The sequence below is a fragment of the Ruditapes philippinarum genome, unplaced genomic scaffold (genome assembly GCF_026571515.1).
Source record: "Ruditapes philippinarum isolate M1 unplaced genomic scaffold, ASM2657151v2 ctg488_1_1_1_1, whole genome shotgun sequence".
Taxonomy (NCBI): domain Eukaryota; kingdom Metazoa; phylum Mollusca; class Bivalvia; order Venerida; family Veneridae; genus Ruditapes; species Ruditapes philippinarum.
Window position 1 is genome coordinate 149,023 of NW_026853285.1, and position 17,823 is coordinate 166,845.

The window sequence follows — 17,823 nt, forward strand, 5'->3', positions numbered from 1 at the left end:
TGCAATAAAAAATACTCATCAGATGAATAAAAGGATGAAATTAAAGAAGTTTATAACAAATCTTACCTTTCTAATACACATTAGTGTTTCATTTGGTGTTGCAGTACACTCGAAACAAACAGGGTTAAATACAACATGTACTGTAGTTTCATTACTTCGTTTGTTTCCATCATTGCTGACACTTATCCGGGCACTTTGCCTCTTTGGCAACGGACATGTGATATGGTTGATCGAGATATAAATAGCTCTCGTGTGACCTTCTTCCCCGCTCAATTCTACTGTTTCACCAATCTGGACACGTATAGAGAACAACAACAAAATGTGAAGTGTTGCGTTAAAGCTTTTGGGTTTATTCAAGTTACTATACAAGAAAAGCATTGATGCAAAGCATCAAAGGGCGTCCAAGCAAGAAATGCAGTGAAGATGAACTAGTAGACATATGGTGACAAGATATTCTTATAAACTGTTCAATAGTTAATTGGTTTTTACCAGAATTGTATATCATTTATGAATGTGTGGACGAAAGATATTGTTCACTATGAACTTTGGTAAGCATGCTAGAGATTAGAATATTACTTGTTTTTTCACAGGAACTTGAAATTTTATCAATATTAACGATAATATCCAAAATATACAGGTCAATGATATTCGGCGCGGACGCCAATGACCTTTACAGTAATGATGTCACATATTTAAAACCTAAAAATACAATAGTACTTGATTTTTCACAGATATATACATGTAGAGGATATTAAGTTTGAAATGTGTTTTGTTGTTGTTGCTGTTGATGATGATGATAAAAAACTAAATACAAACAAAAGAGAACCTAATTTACCTTTACAAATTCGTAATGACACGTAAGGGTCTCGGACTCAACAAAGTTGTCCCCATAAACTGGTGCTGCCATACAGTCAGAAGTATCAATTACATCACACAAGAAAGGAGCAGAGAAGACAGTTGGTATTGTTGCTTTCGAAATGTCACAGCTGATTCCAGAATATCCATCCTCACAAACACACACACCTAAATGAAATAAAGGGAAAATGTGAAACCCTATGAATAATTTGCTCAAACAACACATAATGCATTAAATAGAATACAATGTATTACAAATAAAATGGACTAAGATTGAGCAAAATCACACAAAATTATATCAAAAATATATTTTTTTTTCTCAAAGTTTGAAAAGGAATTTTCTTTATTCTTTATAGCGCAGCCCATCAAACACCTGTTATGATTACAAACTTTTTATATCCTTCATTAAATTCAATTCATGTGATTCCACAGATTACAAATTTTAACATGCAACTTAAATTTGTTTTTGTGCATAAATCAGACTGACATACCATCTTCACAGTTTCCATGTTCCCCACATTCTTCAACGCAAACTTTAAGATTTTCTAGGATATCGCCAATACCATCAGGAAGTTCATCAGTTACGTTTGTATTTCCAGTCTCATTAGCAACTCTAATCGTGTTAGCCGCGTCCACACAGTCAACAATTATATCTCTTATAGCATCAGTGGCCCATTCTATATTTCCTGTGGCCTAATAAAACAGCAAAGGGGTAATATCAATGTTTGTCTCTTATTTATCAAGTAATAAGCAATGGTCTGAATTAACGATTTTGCAATTTCACAAGCGGGACATTAAAATAAACTGTTTCACAATTATTTATTTCATTATGCTAAACTGTTGCCGTAAAACACGATGCATTATATTTGATATCTCTTGGGAGTGCCTTATACTGTACATTGTACTTGTTAAATAAAACTATATTTTTTCCACGGGTTAGAATTTTAAGAATTTTAACTACTTGCGGCGTAGTTTGAGTATTAATTGTACAAAACAGTAGAAACGTGAAATGATATATACATTGTAATCATGGGCACAATTGTCTATTTGTTGGGTCAGATTTGAAGTCAGGATTGGAGTACACGACTTTGTTATTGTGCTTTCCATTATCTTATTATAACATTCTTTTTCAGCTTGTTCAAGTGAAACATCAGTTCCATCCTGAAAATAAAGAAAATTTGTTTTTTTATAATAATGTTGTAATGTTACAGACATGTTTCGATAATTACTACGATAATGATATTGTCCACAGTCCTGATCAATTAAGACAAATTGATTTTTTTTCTAGAATGTTATAAAAATTCTGGAAACAAGGTGATCCCTCGGAAGCATTAATCACAACAAAATTACAAGAGAATTGCAGACTCGGTTTGATTGATAATGGAAATGTGCAACATCCTGTTATAACGTTGAAACATGTGCATGAAAATTAAAATTACAAATTACTGTATTTTGAATATGATTTATTTTACCTATTTGATATGAAGGTACAATGTATATAAATATAGAAGGAGAATAGTAGAAATTAACTATAAAGGATAAATCAGAAGAGTAATATATAAACATACTGGTGGTATAATGGTAGCAGGTACAGTTGGTTCTGTATTGACTTGACGCTTGTGTCTGTTGAGTACAGGTCGTTTTGCCTGTCTAACTAACGTGGCTGTAACATCATACCCTGCAAACACCCCAAAAATCAATAATAAACATTAAAATATTTTACCTTATTTTGTTTGTGAAAAGCAAGTTTCATTTCTTATCTTTTTAAGTCAATTCTCATTCTTTTGTTATGTGAGGTAAACTGGCCTGATCTTAACGCAAACAGTGTTAGCCATATAAACATTTTAACAACTTACAGAAAACGTTTCCGATAGTGAAATTAACAGTTATAACCTAATACAGACTTTGTTTGAATAAACAATACAATGCTAGGTCATGTTATAAAATGGTATCATAATGGTTAATATACTTAAATTATAGCATGTAATTATTATGGTAAACATACTAGAATAAGAGCATGGCATTTTGATGGTTAATATATCTAAATTACAGCATGATATTATATTGTTTTATATACATGTACTTAAATTAGAGCATAGTATTATAATGGTTAACATACTTGAATTAGTACATCTTTGAGCACCTAGTCCAGCTAAACAAACACCTTCTCTATCTTTCACACAGCTGCAGTATATAGATGTTACTGAATGGGACGATACACCGACCCCGTAAAAGAAATTGGTACTGGTAGAAACCCTGTCAAACAACAAGAGTTTCAAATTAAATTACGCAATGCATGTGCCTTAACACGCAAATAAATCTAATAGGCATGCTAATCTATGAAGATTATTAGAGAATTATGTTGTACATATACTGTTCTAACCCATACTTAGAGAAATGGATAACATTGATCGTTCAGAGATGAATCCAAAATAACTGCGGAATATGAAACAATTGAAAATATTGGGTCCAATTGTTGAATCTTTTTCATAAAATCACACAATCGAAAAAAGGGGTCCTATTGTTGGACCTTTTTCATAAAATCCTTTATCCTATATGTTAATGTAACATACACATAATGAAATATATCGTAGTCCAGCTGACGATAGCTTCTATTATCTCAAAATCATTCCACAAAAAAAAACTATTAGATGCCAATTTTTGTATTATTTTTGTTGTTGTTAATATTGGTTCATCAATTTCACGATTTCATTAATGATGCCAAAAACATTTCAAGCAGATTAGCTTTTATTACATTGTTGACACTAAAATAGTTTTTTAACAATGAATAAATCTTGATATAAGATAATTTGTTTAAAACTATATTTTCTTACTTCCATTTGTTGATAACAGCATTGGTGTTTGGTTTCAAATCGTTACTTCTAGAGCCATCAAAGTCGCCACACAAACCTAAAATATAATGATCAAATATTCCATGACAAACAAAAAAAATATGAAATGCAAAATATGATAAATTAAAACCATTTTTATCAAACAGCACATGTCTTTGTTTCACCCCTAGCATCTAAATAACACTTTTAACTAATTATCAAACTTTCATATTAAGTTACTTAATTATAAACCATTCAAATGTTTTATCTGCATCTTTAATTTCTATATTTGTATAGCAACTGTTTTCTGGTAATACATTTATGATCAATCATTTTAGACATTACATTAGGACATAACATTGTAAATGAGCATAAGGGCATAACATTGTAAATGAGCATTAGGACATTCCATTGTAAATGAGCATTAGGACATTACACTGTAAATGAGCATTAGGACATTACATTGTAAATGAGCATTAGTATATTACACTGTAAATGAGCATTATGACATTACACTGTAAATGAGCATTAGGACATTACACTGTAAATGAGCATTAGGATATTACACTGTAAAATAGCATTATGACATTACACTGTAAATGAGCATTAGGATATTACACTGTAAATGAGCATTAGGACATTACACTGTAAATGAGCATTATGACATTACACTGTAAATGAGCATTAGGACATTACACTGTAAATGAGCATTAGGACATTACACTGTAAATGAGCATTAGGACATTACACTGTAAATGAGCATTAGGACATTACACTGTAAATGAGCATTAGGACATTACATTGTAAATGAGCATTAGGATATTACACTGTAAATGAGCATTAGGAAATTACATTGTAAATGAGCAGTTGGACATTACATTTTAAATTTGAAAATCAGTTACATTTCCCAACAATACAATTAATCTTTGAATAAGACTGACAATAGTTAAATCACTATACTAGTAAATGGTCACATTTTTGTTACCTTCTGCTTGTCTTCTATCAGAACTGGAAGCTTTAATCCAAATATTAATGAATGGTTTCCAACTCTGCTGGACCGTCACAACCATTCCTGTAGGCAGCTCAATCTAGGTACATATAGTCAAATAAAACTAAAATCTGATATATAATACTTCATTGTATAGATTATACAACTTTGTTAGTCAGTGTCTTAAATTCTAATAATTTTCTTCCCATATAGATATTTATAAACTTTTTTTTACAACACATTCAATTTGATAAAATAATTTGTAAACAGTAATCTGGACAAAGACCGGATAATTTGTAAACACGAACTTGATTGGTATGTGTAAGCTAGTCATACACATTACATTGTAGAATAGGATTATCTAAACATACATATGGTCCAGCCAATTTAATCCTACCTCATATTTCTGTCCGCAGCCAATTCTTCTAATGTAAGTTCCAGGTGTTAATTCCCCATTCTTATAGATCTGTATAGTCATGGGTGTTTTAGCGAGTTCGTCGTTATGTCCATGTCCATGAGCATGACCATGTGTACCAAACATTTGTTGAAGAAGTAACCCTATACCGTGACCTTGACCTGGATGCCCACCATGGGTTGTTCCTTGGCAACCGGTTACAGTAATTACGTCATCGCCAGATTTAACAGCAACTGCGCAATTACACGTGGCATGTGACCTTTTACTGCACTTGTAGTAAACAGCTCTTACCTTTTAAATGAAAAGAAGAACTATAAATTACAAACAAACATGTTAATATTGTGCCTACAAAAATATATCAAATAAAACAATTACAATGATGAGCCGACATCATTATAATTTAGCCGGTTATTTTCATAGTCTGTCTCTGCGAAAACACCATCCTTATGAAAAAACGCGAAATATTGTTTCCGCGCAAGTTTCCAGGAAAACAGTATTGGTATGAAATTATCATTCAACTTTTGAGCCTGTTGGAAATTTGAAGAAAATTATTTTGCATCGATGAACTTTCATATTTTTAAACAATGACCCTGTTATTTAACATAATACTTCTTACAATTGTACAGGTCAAAATATACACATTTTATTCCACCTGGTTAATACATAAAAAAGTGATAAGTGAAATAGCGGTATTCTTATTAAGGTAAAGACCAACGAATTAATATTGTAGCATGTTTTTTACCTCAAAGGGAAGACTGGTGTGTCTGAACAGTACAAACTCTCCTTCTACCATGTTGTTGTAATGTCTGTAATGTTATTGTTATTCCAAACATATTATCAATAAAACAACACAATTTAAAATTGATTTAAGTACATGTAATGAAAATCACACTTTAAAAAATCATAAATATTTCCATACCTAGCTCAACACATGGTTAGACTTCTAAGTTTGAAGATCCTTCTAATAAAAAATCATATAAGATTGTGGCAAGTAGTATCTTACCTGAAGGTGGCAACAATTATTCTGATATTATTTCCACATATTGCTGCTGATGAGGTCTCTAGCATGTATATTTTGTTTTTGATTTTAGAATTTATGATCCACCCTTTTATTAAGAACATTAACCAAACTAAACATAAACAAACTATATCTTCATTTAAGCATATTTCGTAAAATCACCTGCCGTTAAGATACCGATATAAGTCTAAGTAATACATATCGTGAATTTAAAAGTTAAAAGAAAACTTTAACGATAAAGAAACAATATTTAAAACTTTGTGAAACAACAACAACAAAAAGGATGCTTTAAAACACCAATGAAATGGTTTTTAAAATACTGCATGTTTGTAACGTCGTTTTCTTGATGTTGATATAAAATTTATATAAACGGCTTAAGTCATTTTATGAAATTATTTCTATTTTTTGCTCTAAATAAGGGAGTCAGCAGTATTATAAAAGGTCTTGATGATGAAGTTATTATGACCGTATTTAAACGGTTGTCTATATGTAACCCGAGTCCTTATCGTTTATATAGGGCCATTTCACATATCTTATACACTATCTTGGCTTATTTTGATATTGGTCAATACTTACTGTCCATCGAACGTCATCATATGAGGATCGTTCACAGATTTACACTGGGCAGTTCCGTGATCGTTGTCTTTAACTGTTACCTGTGTACAACAAAATCCCCAAAATTATTTCCAACATGAACTTTAGCAAAAGCTTTCCTTGTTACTTTACCCCAAAGATCAATAACGACATTGCATAGATCTCACACCTGATGTAAGACACATAAAACATAGACAAACAAGCTCTTTAAAGTAATTTCAAAGAAGTAAACATTCACCTTGCCATTTGAAAGCCTCATTATTACATCCTTGTGTTGATGAATAAATTGAGGTGTAACAAATCAATGAGACAACTAAATGAGAGTTATCAATTTTTGACTCTTGTATCCTCTTTTAAGATAAAATAATTGAGTATTTATATAAGTAGTAAATACAGGTATATTAATAACAATACCAGTTACAAAAAAAGAAGAAATAACTCCAAATTGAAGGAAATCATTTAAAACTTTACATTTATATCAAATGCACAACCTAATGAAAACGAGTCATGATTTTCCAAACGTGATAAATTTACCTTTATAGTAGTGACTGTAAAACTGTTCGGTGTAACAGTTATCTGGGCTGTTTGTGGTTGGTGATACACATTAGCTATGATATCTAGGTCGTTGGTATGATCACCATCACGTCGGCCATCAATTGTTGCTACTATGTAGATCTTATTCTGCTGGTTCCAGTTTGTTATTGTGAGAGCATATCCACATATTTGTTCGTTAAAATTCGGCGGCTTAGTACTTTCTGAAATAAATGTTTACACCATAAGTTTTTATGGCTATTTTGTATAACCTATAAGTATATATGAAACATTGTAAACAATATCTACCAAACCAATTATAGTTAAATATTAACCTTTTCTCATTCGTAAACATGTATTTTTAAAAAAAAAAACTATTAAATAATAATTAACTGTAATCAGTGTATATTAGATAGAAAAATGCATGTACAATATTTCTTAACAAGTGGCTTACGTATATTTTGATTATGTACGACACATCGCTATATTTGATCGGAAGATCAAATTATATTTCATTTATCAAATGAAATTCTAACCATTTTGCAATTAAATGTTTCACATCAAGCTCTAAATCTAGTATACTAAAACTGACTAACCTATAAGTGCTTGAGCAATCACTTTCTTGTTACACTTTTGATAATGTCTATCGTAGTGGAATGATCCTACAATATGAACCTGACATTGACCCTTGCATCCTTGACAACAATAAAATTGTGGTGGTGCAGTAGAGGTCACGGTAACGAACTCTTTAGAGTGACCTTCTGTAACTATAACACGACCTGGTGTAACCTTAAAAATATACATGTACAATTACATATGGTCAAAGATCATTTATTCCTGTATCTATATCATATCCTTAGCTTTAAATTCACAAAACATTAATTTTAATTTTATTATATTAAATACTTACTGTGATAATTGGTGTAAATATGTTGCTGTAGTAGGTGGTCGTTGTTATAACGCTGCCGATATAATGGGCGGCTATTGAACATCGAATCTACAATGGAATAGAGACTCTTTATCTTTAAGTGTATTCATCTAATATATGACGGTAATAATAAAATCTTTATGTTCAAACGGATCAACATGTTATCGTCAGCTCCCGTACTTTACATTTAGGACAACGAATCAAGTAATTATCCATTCACATTTTTGCAAACATCTGAAAGGAAAGTGGATGTGAGCGATATTATATGAGTTTCTTTTACACCTACAAGTTTGTGATACTTTTTGACTAGTGTGTTTTAGTGATCATGGTTCTTAGAAATTTGAAACAATTATTTCCTTTAATATATCGTACATTTTCTGATAGTGTCAACACATTTATCAATCGGTTATTCTACCTGTTTGTTATATAGATGCATGTCCACTTTCGACACAGCAAACATAGCTACACCAGTAGTGGCAGATACTGATAAGACCAGCCTGATCTTGTTTTCTACATACAGGGTAGCCTTGATTTGCACGTCTTTCTGTGAAGTTGTTTTGAATGTACAGGCTAAATAAGCATTTTTATCTTTCTCAACTGTAACATGCAAGTTTGGTATAGCACTATATTCGGGAATAGGTTTTCTTGTTGTAGGAGGTGGTGGTGTTGCAGTGTCAGGCGTTGGCACCATTATAGTAGTTGTTGGTTTAGGTTGAGGTTTGGTTGTCGGCTTTTTTGTGGTCGTAGGTAATTTCGATGTCGCTGTGACAGGTGGCTGGGTTGAAGCATCAGTTGGCTTTACTGTTGTTGCGGATGGCTTCGCTGTTGTTACAGTCTGTTTTGAAGGAGTCTGAGGCTGTGTAGTTGCTTTTAGAAAGATATAAACATATATAAACATATCAAATAAGTATAATACATGATTCTTATATCAACTTAGATGGGTTTTTTCTTAAGACATGTTTGCCGTTAGCTAAAATATATACTAATACGAAATAAAATATAAACAATGAAAATACTTAACACATTGCACAAAGGTACTGTATATGAACATTATTTTGTTTGATGAGTCGAAAAAAAGTTCAAAAGATAAAAAAAAAACATCATAAACAAAACACAATTAAACAAAACAAAAATCTGTGCATTCTTACCTACACTGACACATCCTGCAGGACATTGTTGAGTGGTTCCCTTTGTGGTAATCAATGATGTGAAGGTTGCTTTACTAGAACTTGCAGAAGGGATCGGTGTTGCTGTGGTTAATTTTGTTGACTGTGATGGGGGAGCAGCTAAGATACATCAAATATTATATAGCAATATCGTGCATGGGGAATTACCGAACGAAACAATTAAGAGCAATTATTGAAATATGTTTTAACTATTTGTCTGTAATAAACTGACGAACGATTTTGTAATTAATCCGCAAATTTTGCAAGTAAGATATACTGGTAAAATAAAGTTATTATGATAAGAATACAAATATAAATCATTACGCATCTAGAAGACATGTATAAATATGTATACTTACTAGTTGGACGAACAGGAGGTTCGCATTTGCCTTGCTCCACCAATATATCAACGTGAACGTACCATATGGTAACAATCTGGAGTACGAAGTCCACTTTAATAGTCGTAGACGGCTGTTTACCTATGTAAACTGTGGTAGCATTAACTAAAGCTGACTGGTGCGGTAAAGGAACTTTAGTTGCTTCGATCAAAATATTGTTGACAAATACTTCAAGACCTATATTCACTTGCCATGATACCATTATTGTATGGAACTGATTTGGTCGAACATGATTTTTACCACAGTTGATAAACCACGACTGGGTAACTGTTGTCAGAATGAACTGTATTTTACCGAATCTGTATATCACTGCAAGACCAACACCGTCAGGGAGTTGACCACCGCTTGTAAAGAAGTAGGTGTTCTCTTCAAATTTATGAAATTTAATTGTGAATGAAATGGTAAGACCATGCAAACAAGAATCTGGTTTAATCAAACAATTGTTCTCATGGGATCCGAACTCTATATACTGTGTTGAGCTGTTAATCAGAATTCCACCACTTGAAACATCAGGGCCGCCATGTACAGTCAAATTATAATGATTTCCGATAATGACATTATTCGTTATGCTTGTAAAATTCCAGGTGTAAGTGGGAACAGGTATTTGGGTTGTAGTAGGAATAGTTGTTGTAGGTTTTTGCGTTGTTGTTGTAGATTGAGTCGTTGGAGCAGGTGTACTTTTAGGGGCTAGAAAAATAAAAATGCAAATATAAAGCAATTGTAGTAATAAAACTTTCAAATTCAATACAATTGATTGATTGTTTAATATGCTAATTTTTGGTTGGTAAAAATAAAGCTCTTCGATGTGCATACAACTAGTCTAAGCAAAACCGGAAATAATAGAGTAAAGACAAAAATAAAGCAAGACAAAAAAAAAAAAAGAAACACACAAAAATTAGTCTTTTTAAGACATTCTGATGAAAGATAGTTTCACATAGTTGTCTGCTAAAGCGAAGTGAAATAAGTTAACACAAGCAGAAACAAGGTTTCTGAGAAACTAAAGCTTAAACAAACCTTGCACTATGCCGTGATCAACCAAAACTTCTCGTTCGACAGTCCATGTAAACAGGTCTTTTACTTTCATACAGGTTGTCTCATTTGAACCCTCCGTTTTGCCAATTAGAACAGGATTAGTGGCAGGTACTATAGGACTTGGTGTCCATGCATTGTTTTTGATAACCTGGTATCCATCTATTAAAACCAGAACACCTTTATTGGCGCTCCAGCTGACCTCAAGCTTGTACCAAACGTCTGTTTGAACGATACCTGTCATGTTATAGGTGCCAGTCCAGTGTTGGAACCCGAATTTAACACCAAAGATCAGCTGACTGTTTTGGATATATATTGCCATACCGCTTGCACCAGGTACATCCCCACCACTGGAAAGAATATATGCCTTCTTTGCGGGCTCGAGCTTCGTAAACTGAACTGCTATTTTGAATGTGAAGCCCTTCTTACAGTCCGATAAGTCTTCTAAACAAGGAATACCCTGTTCGGGTAATTCAACATATTGGTCTTTGGTACAGTTTAAATCAAGAACAGTGTGGCTATTGTTTAGCAGTTCAAGTGTTGGTTTGTTATGCAAGGTAAAGTTGAATGTTGGTGTGATTAAGATATTATCCACTATTGACACGAATGTTAAGTTGTACTCCAGAAACGGTAGAGGAGATGTTGGTTTGGGAGCTGAAAAGAGACGATTATTTAGAGCATCTACAAGTGACAGGTAGAATTCTTGAAGGTCATTCAGATGACAATGTCGCTGGCTTAGTATGTAAAACAATTTATCCTAACAAGAAGGTTGCTGAATAGTGTGAACCGGAAATCAAATACATTTTATGGTATATGTAGTTAAGAGCAAAGGTACTACCAGTATAGGTAGGGTTAATTTCATGTTTAGCAAAATAAACTTTAAACATTCTTTTGCATAGATCCAAGATTTCTTTTAGTTTCTGTGAAACAAAATATACTAAATTAAATCTAGTTTCAGTTGTTTTTTTATGAACTGCATTTATCTTCAAAATATGATTACAGCAGTGAAATATAGCAACAATTAAATGTAAACATAACCACTTCTTTTATTTATTAGACGACATTTAGTAGGAAACTGCCATAAGAAAATGTTTAATGATTACGAACCCTAATGCTACCAAATTGATATTTTCTAAAATAATGGCGGGGCACATGAAAAAAATATCAAAAATAGGTATTACGAAATTTTCCTAAAAGACGAGAGTGACTTCGGATTCATTACGATATTACTCGTCAATAGTTAATATTTACCGATACATTAAGGTTCGTAATCCGAGTGTACAGTATACACACTTAAGATGTTTCTTTTGTGACTAGCAAAAACTACAAGCAATCACTATTTTATGTTTACTTTCTACACTACTTCACTGAAAAAAACATGAGTTTTACAATTTAATGAGCTAAATAACTGGCATCACTTTAGATACCTATCCATGCTGTAGATTGTGAGTTTGTATTTGAAGGAAAAGCTGTCGCCGTTGATACCCCAGACTTAATTATCTGAGATGACTTTGTTATCGTTGATTTTAGTTCAGTTTTTTCCTGTATCACCAATCTTTCTTTAGTAGTTAAATTTGGTGTATGATAAATTGTTGCTGCGTTGGAGTTCAAACTTGAACTTGATGAAGTCATTTTTTCGTTCGTATGTGTAGTTTTTAACTGTATTAAACTGGTTGAAACTGTATCTTTTGTGTTTGTTATTGTAGTTATTGGTTTATCATTAGATGTAGTAAATGTGCCGGAAGTGGGTATAAGAGATGAGTTTCCTTTAGCAGGTAAGTCTGTCATCGCATTCGGTATTTCTGTCATCGTAAATTGAAGGTGTGAGCTCGATTTTATGGCAATTTCTGTAGACCCGGTTTTAAAACCACTTGTATGACTTCTAGATGATGATTCTACTTTTTTTTTGAAATTAGAATAATATATATAAGCAAAGAAAAAACCTTAAAAGAGAATAAAGGGAACTGCTAAAGCCATCTACAAATTAATCTTGACATGCCCCTTTCAAATTAGAAAACACTGTCTCAATTATAAGTTCCTGATTACAATTGCGATTTGGTGGTAACATGAAAAAAAAAGCATAAAATATAATTCTTACACAAGACAGTACTGCATAAAATCTTGACAAATAAGAATAAGGAACAAGTTATTATGCCAGAGAAGAAGTAAAAGAAAAGGGGCGGATTAAAGCTAGGGTAGAGCGCTATCACCAGAAGTAAAGCATTTCGCATCAGATATACTAGGAGAAAATTTGTATCATAACATATGCAACCATGAACAAATAATGTTTACATCTGTTTGATTGGTTTTGACTATACACAGTATATGCAAATAGAAAAAGACATGCGTATAAGAAAATATAAAAGTATATGTTTGCGTTAAAGAAAAATAATTTATAGAATTAGTTAAAAATCCTGTAAGTTGTAATTGAGGTTGCATACCACACTTAAGTGAAATTATATATACATGCATGTATATAATCATGCTTATAAAACAATTTTCAAACATAGAATATGTAAAATATGTACTGCAAATATTTGTACATATTATATGCAATCATTTAAATGTATGCATTCATTTCTTATTGAAAAAATTGACTAAGACTTTTATAGAAAATAAATTTTTCATTCCCTCCCTATATTTACATGAAATTTTAATTTTGGTAATACCTTTTTAAATAATGCTTTTTGGAACTTACAAAATTGATAAATCTTAATTTGAGCATCATATTTATGATATAAAACCATAAAAAAATTTTGTTACAGGATCTTTAAGATATCATGCTAAAGAGATGGTTAAACAGTACTCATGTATATGACATACTTGTTGTTGAAGTGGGAGACGTCGCTGGTGTCGTTGTAGGTGAAGGTGTTGTAACGGGAGCTTCAAATAAACAGAGAATTGTCAAACATAGTATTAAGTTTTTAGATTTTCTATAATATAAGTTACATGTATACGTATAATCTTATCTTTTTCAATATCATTATCTTTATTTTTAAATTCTGAAAACCAAAAACATACCTAACAAGGTAATTCTTTAAACATTTTCAAACGTTTTAATGTTTCGAATCTACATTTAACAGATCTAGGCTGCGAAACTTACGATCTTTGATTCCGGCATTCACAAGTTCGGTCCGATCGATGGTCCAGCTATGAATTCCTGTTATTTGTATATTGACATTGACGTTAATAGAAGTATGGCTACATCCAATGCACAGATTAACCACTTTACCCCCAGTGTTACCATTCGGTCTTGAGTTTGAACCAAGTGAATGACCATCAACGAGTAATTCTACTCCTAGGTGTTTGTTCCACGTGATCTCAAAATGTTGCCACTTATGTAAGACAGGCTCATATTTTGTGACTAATGTCCACTTTTGTGTCGTTGTGCTGACTATGTAAACAAGTTGTTTATTTGTGTAATATAACGTAATGCCACTATGTCCAGGAAGATGACCTCCGCTCGAAACAATGTACGTGTTGTCAAGGAGATGTCCAAAGTTGACGTCAATTGTTAATGTGAAACCGTTGTTACATAAGTTAACATTGGTAACGCAATATGGTGATCCTGTGGTTTGGGTAAGGGTAATAAAACTATCGTTTCCATTTATACTGACAATTGGTTTGTTTGCCACAACTTCAAAATTAACTGTCCCTGTTATAGCGAAATTCAGAGTAGTAGTTGTTGTTATTATGACGTTGTTTGAAATATTTACGAAGGTCATGTTGGTCACCTTGATGTCAGTCACTGTAACAGAAATACAAAAATAAATGACTAATAAACATGAAATAATGTTCAATATTTTGCATTTTACCCGGTATATTTGTCTTTAATGAATGTATATCATAACATTATTGCTTCCATGGATAAAAACATTAAAAACATTAAGTCAAAAGTGTCAGGTCGGTTTATAAATATCTAAATTTACTAACAGAGCAAAATCTCTCATGCTTCGCGACCACCGGCTTAAGCAATAACTCATTATCAAACATAAATATTATTTTAATTGATTTCCTATTCCAATTCACAAATACATGTATGTTTTTACATGTATATGTTAAATATCATTTCCGTCTGACCTTGTTTTTCGCACCGACTGCCAACATATCCATTTTGACACAAACAAACGTTTTCTCCCATGCAGGTTCCTCCATTCTGACACCAGTTGTCGGAACATAGAGCTGTAAAATATCAAGAGATATCGTTATTTTTAAACCTGTTAACTGTTTGTATTTCATTTCCGGGTTTTAACATCTATTTTGTGAACAACCCTTATTTAATATTATGATTTAGTTTTTAGTTTTGGCATATGTAGCATATAACTGATTAACAAACAGTAATATAATGATTATTCATAGCAGAACATGAGGATAAAATACTCTAAATACTACTAAGATAAGAAACATTTTCATTTTGAAATACCTTTTGGATCACAGCCTTTGATTTCGAGTTTAAAACAAGCCCTGCCCTCTGATTTTGATGGTATGATACGAATTGTGTCAGTGACGACTAAGGGTATTATGGTCACAATGAAAACTGTTGTACTGTTCATTGCTGGTATCGCCTAGGAATCATTCAAATATAAAAAAACAAATGAATCATGAAACTGTATCCATGTAATACATAAATGTTGTAGTTAACTACTGAGGCTTAACATATATACAAAATATATAACATAGGTATTTGATATTTAGAATGATTGTTAAACACATTTTATTTATTGTGGATGAATATTTTAAAAGAAAAGATAAAAGATTTGTTCTCATAACATAAATTAGAAAATGTTTCATATGCTTTACTAAAGATTCCTTAATTCCATGCATCATGTTGTGTAAACCAAACTTAGAAGCAATTTATATTGTTTATTAACAGGTGATAGATCATGGTTGCAAGCATAGCCTAAACAATAAACGGTTAATGTGAACGAAAGACGAATATCCTATCAGTATAAGGTATCCACCTCCAGAAAAATAGATTAAAGTCACGACGAATTGCTTTTAATGTTTTTTTATGTCAAATATTTAAGGACCCTGGTCATGTGCACAGCACAAATCGCCTTGTTTTGAAACATGATTTATAACGATAAATACAACCAATATATTTGCTATATGGACATATGCTAATGAGATCATTACTTGAATACTTAAGATCGTTAATTCTAGATCAATGTTCATCAAAAAGGAAACAGAATGAAAGAATGTTATCGTCTTTTCTGTATCATTACAATGTTGCTTATCGTTGTATGATATTGATGCAACGCAAAAAATAGTGCCAAACATATATTGAATACATGTCTGCCTGCAAGATATATTCAAAGCCACTTAATAAATTCATTGTATTTGTTATGTATATTCTTTCTTAAGTAATGTTTTATCTACCATCAGATATATTGCCCTTTTTGAATTATCTGTTCATAAACTCTGATCCACTTTGTAAATCCCATTTCATTACGTTTCGCCTGCCTATTGCTTTCTCGTATAGGACAAAAGCTTTCTTTAACTTGGGGACTATGCGCCGCTGTTCATTCAATGGCACTAGTGTGTCACATTGAAGGTTCCATGATTACCGCCGTATGAACACATCTGCTGATGTTTCTTAATTCAATAATTACATGATAAATGTTAAAATCTTGCTTCGGAGTTTCGTTGACTGTAGCTGGTACTTTAAAGTAATGTTCAGGTACAAACTAAATCCAAATTTTGCCGAGTGGACATTCTTTAGGGATTCCTTTTTTCTTAATTTGATATTGTGCAATAACGAAACGTAAGAAATGATACCTTTGCCACAGAAATGTAACTTACGATTCTACTTGATATTATTTCATATGATATAATAAAATACAATAAAAATACAATTTCATTCCATATAATGAAAATAAACAGGTTATATAATTACCGTCGCAAATGTTCTAAATCTTCTAGATGTGTCAATTGCTGATATATATTGAAGCTCGAACTCTGTCATTATGTCCTTGTTGCCCTTATTTGACCACGTAAAACTGAAAACACTGACAGCTTTTGGTTCATCTAACTTTATCTGTACCCATGGATGGAGGTCAGTTTGAGACGGACACCAGCCCTTCATAGAGTCAGCTACAAATATATGATGAAATAAACAAGGATGAATGTTGTCTCATTTACGTGTAATATTTTACCTATCATTTTTTATGGTATTTGTCAAAGGTTTACCATCATAAATTATAAAAGTCAGCATCAAAGCATTTTTGGCTTGTGCAAATAATATTGAATCTCTCTGCTCGTCATTTATATCATCGAATTGTTCAAAATGCTCTTATTGGCATAAAAATGAATACATGGTATTTTCATATTTTTATTTGTAATGAAATCTTAGATATATTAGGGCATAAAACGATAATTGTAAATCCAAATGATAATTTTTGATAGAATACATTCACAATTATATTGATCAGTGTCCTTTAAATGTACTAAAATTATTTTTATGAAAACCATTACAATTATTTTTATGAAAATTATCCTAATCTGCACAACTTACAGTTCCCTATTTGTCCCTTGTTAAATTCAGAGTCCTCTGATGAAACGCTGATTTGATCATTTCCTATTGTACCGTTAGCCAGTCCCAAATCCACCGGTGTGCAGGCTTTTATACAAAATACATATAGTAATTAATTACGTTTATCAAAGTATTGTATATAATGTATTCATTTGTCTTTGAAATTACATAACGTCGTTTACTCTGTCCACGCTCAAATATATTGGTTTTAATAGTTTTAATAAACTGCACCAAATTAAAGGCAGGGCGAACCCATTTAACCAAAAGCATTTAAATGCAGTTAATAAAATGCTCGAATCATAATCATTTGTTTAATTCAAATTCCATACATGGAAACAAAGTATGTTAATAAGAAAGTTACTTGGTGGTGCTGGAGATGTGGTTGCAATAGTTGTTGTTTTAGTATCCTTTGTTGTTGTCGTTGCTAGAGTTGTTGGTGTTGTTGTTGCTTGAGATGTTGTAGAAGCCATTGTTGTTGTAGGTTTAGGTGCTGGGGTTGTTGAAGGTGCTAAAAGACAAAATGATATAAATGATTTTC

The 17,823-nt window shown here is 32.0% G+C and overlaps 1 protein-coding gene across 5 annotated transcripts in view; it reads right to left on the minus strand.

Moving 5' to 3' along the window:
- LOC132736386 (uncharacterized) overlaps positions 1-17,823 on the minus strand; it is an 83,876-nt gene that overhangs the window by 3,086 nt on the left and 62,967 nt on the right. For 4 of the 5 annotated variants that reach the window (XM_060723508.1, XM_060723507.1, XM_060723506.1 and 1 more), the window contains 25 exons: positions 17,647-17,793; positions 17,268-17,372; positions 16,650-16,846; positions 15,177-15,318; positions 14,834-14,935; positions 13,857-14,501; positions 13,577-13,636; positions 10,739-11,407; positions 9,686-10,411; positions 9,309-9,446; positions 8,576-9,027; positions 8,143-8,229; positions 7,829-8,021; positions 7,236-7,456; positions 6,684-6,763; positions 5,832-5,895; positions 5,072-5,380; positions 4,672-4,774; positions 3,690-3,765; positions 2,975-3,111; positions 2,424-2,533; positions 1,876-2,016; positions 1,347-1,548; positions 836-1,023; positions 67-291 (listed from right to left, as the gene is read on the minus strand). In XM_060723508.1, coding sequence (XP_060579491.1) covers positions 67-291; positions 836-1,023; positions 1,347-1,548; positions 1,876-2,016; positions 2,424-2,533; positions 2,975-3,111; positions 3,690-3,765; positions 4,672-4,774; positions 5,072-5,380; positions 5,832-5,895; positions 6,684-6,763; positions 7,236-7,456; positions 7,829-8,021; positions 8,143-8,229; positions 8,576-9,027; positions 9,309-9,446; positions 9,686-10,411; positions 10,739-11,407; positions 13,577-13,636; positions 13,857-14,501; positions 14,834-14,935; positions 15,177-15,318; positions 16,650-16,846; positions 17,268-17,372; positions 17,647-17,793 — 5,519 coding nt within the window. The remainder of the gene's footprint in view (positions 1-66; positions 292-835; positions 1,024-1,346; positions 1,549-1,875; positions 2,017-2,423; positions 2,534-2,974; positions 3,112-3,689; positions 3,766-4,671; positions 4,775-5,071; positions 5,381-5,831; positions 5,896-6,683; positions 6,764-7,235; positions 7,457-7,828; positions 8,022-8,142; positions 8,230-8,575; positions 9,028-9,308; positions 9,447-9,685; positions 10,412-10,738; positions 11,408-13,576; positions 13,637-13,856; positions 14,502-14,833; positions 14,936-15,176; positions 15,319-16,649; positions 16,847-17,267; positions 17,373-17,646; positions 17,794-17,823) is intronic. The other variant, XM_060723510.1, reaches the window with a different exon arrangement.